Source organism: Poecilia reticulata, unplaced genomic scaffold (genome assembly GCF_000633615.1).
Source record: "Poecilia reticulata strain Guanapo unplaced genomic scaffold, Guppy_female_1.0+MT scaffold_155, whole genome shotgun sequence".
Lineage (NCBI taxonomy): Eukaryota > Metazoa > Chordata > Actinopteri > Cyprinodontiformes > Poeciliidae > Poecilia > Poecilia reticulata.
This window is the reverse complement of record NW_007615016.1, coordinates 354,629-356,944: the sequence shown is the minus strand read 5'-3', so window position 1 is coordinate 356,944 and position 2,316 is coordinate 354,629. Positions and strand designations below refer to the sequence as shown.

The 2,316-nt window shown below is 38.5% G+C and overlaps 1 protein-coding gene across 1 annotated transcript in view; it reads right to left on the bottom strand.

The window, feature by feature from the left end:
• The window catches only part of sec24a (SEC24 homolog A, COPII coat complex component), a 29,157-nt gene that overhangs the window by 19,035 nt on the left and 7,806 nt on the right, over positions 1-2,316 (bottom strand). Inside the window, exons 3-4 of the mRNA XM_008401942.2 lie at positions 1,925-2,074; positions 1,158-1,235 (exon numbers count right to left, since the gene is read on the bottom strand). Coding sequence (XP_008400164.2) covers positions 1,158-1,235; positions 1,925-2,074 — 228 coding nt within the window. The remainder of the gene's footprint in view (positions 1-1,157; positions 1,236-1,924; positions 2,075-2,316) is intronic.

Sequence of the window (2,316 nt, the reverse complement as noted above, 5' to 3'; positions counted from 1 at the left end):
AAAATAATAATAATAAATAATGTTTACACCACAAACTACCTGGTACTTTGTGTTAAATGTCTTCAGCATCTTTCAAAACGACGGTTTGTCGAAAATGTTAAAGATTAAACAAAATACATAACTCATTATTATTCTTATTATTGGAGTATAAAAGAAGTTTCAATTTTCAATAAGCTTACGTCATAAATCAACTTGTGTAAACACCAAGACGCCAGAATAATTTKACTAACTTTATAATCYAATGCTGGCCCAGAGTGACGGTTTGGTGACATCGAACTAAAAAACTAAATACTGACGGATTATTAACACAAGAACCAATAACTTCTCAGATGATGGAACAGCTTTCTGCATCCTCCGGTGGATTCATGGGCTTCAGCAGCTAATAATCACAACACACTCAGCAGACTTCGTTTGTGGCTTTTGTTTCCTATTTTCATCACAARTATGTGAAGCAGAAGCTGAAAATAAAACATGCCTTTTTTAAAAATATGTGATTTTAATTCTGATCAGTTTGATCTGGACTTTGTCCAGAGATAGACTGAACGTGTGTGTGTGTGTGTGTGTGTGTGTGTGTGTGTGTGTGTGTGAGAGATGGGAGGGCCAACATGTTCGGTGTTGGAGCAGAGGTCAACGTCCAGCTCCAACGTATCAGGTTGCAGATACGAGTATCTGCAGCTCATGTCAGACGATCAGAGCAATTACAGTTTTTGTTCTCAGGTTGCGAGTCGATCAGCGCTGAAAACTAAACATTATTATAAAACACWGAGAAGCAGGGGAAGATAAAACTATTCGCTTTAATAAGCCTGTCGCAATAAGTCAGTTAATTATAAAACAGATTTCCATGAACAGGACTTGTTGCTTTTTCCCCTCTTTCTGTTAAAAACTGGATGATGAACGTTTTCACTTTGGTGTTTTGGTCTCAACTAATCTTTTTTTAATAATAATTTTATTTACAAAGACGTCATAATTTATTGTTTTATTTATTTTGGATATTTAAAGAGTCTTCCAGATCCACTTTTAAATGTTCATTATAAATTAAGGTTTATTGATCGTTGATTATCATTATTATTATGCCATACAGTTTAATTAATTACAGCTCTAAGTGTCTTGTTAATTCAGCAAATGGCCTTTTTGGGTCTGATTAATCAATTACTAANCTGGACATTCAACATCTCCTTCCTGGGTGTCGGGCTCAGCGGGGGGCCGGGCGCTGCTGGCAGCCCCCCAGCACTGAGCTGGCCTCGATAAGGATGAGGAGGGGGAACARAAAGAGGGACGGACAAGGTCAGGACAGAAGGAGCCGTCGATTTATAATCAGAGACAAACTGGACCTGCTTCACGAAACCAAACACCGGATCCAGATGTGATCAACATGAGCGCTGCTGTCTACTCTGCTCCCAACACAACCCATATTATCTAACGGACACGGCTTCGGACCTAAAAGTATTCACACACTTTTTACGTTTCGTCACAACACATGAACTTTGAAGACAGACCAACTCAAGTCTGTACATATTTTGTGATGTAAAAAGAAAATTATACTTTCAAAGTGTGCCAWTTAAATCAGAACTTTCTAGTCACAGCTGTGACCTCAAACAGACTGAAATCCTGAGACTTTTCTCGCCAAAAACCTTAAACTGCGTCAGCCTGGAGGAAGAGCATTTCAGTTTTTGAGTTCTGGATTTATGTCCGACTAACAGAAACTGCAGGTCTGAGTCTGGTTAAAACATGTTTGTGGGAAGAAAATCCTGAAATTTCACTCAAGAGCGAGCAGAAATACTTCAAAATAAAATTTAGGTAAAATAAAAAGTACAGTGCGATATTTTTTTCTTCCAAAAAGTTACTCAAGTAAACATAGAATTTTTAACAAGTAAAAACTTTATGAGCAACCAGTGGGACTGGAACGGAGCAGATCTAAACCCACCATCAGCTTTGGGAGGCGGAGGTGTGCCGGTGGTGCCTGGGGGCCCAGCAGGGGGCGCTGTGGGCTTCATGGTTGGTGGAGGACCGTAGGCGGGCCTGTTGGGCTGGTATGTGTGGGGAGGCAGGGGGATCATTGGTGGAGGGGCGGTGCCTGGAAAGAATTAGACATYAATAACCGTTTCTGATCATCTGACATTTTCCCCATAGAGAAAATAAACTATTAATTTTTTAAAATAAGATAACTTATTTATTTATTTATTTAGAGGGGAAAAAGCTGCTCTCACCCACAAGCTTATTAAAACATGAGTAAAAAATACTATAGTTTAGATTTTTATTTTATGTTTGTTGAAGTTTATAAATCAAAGTAAGAGTTTATAACTTTAATATGCAACC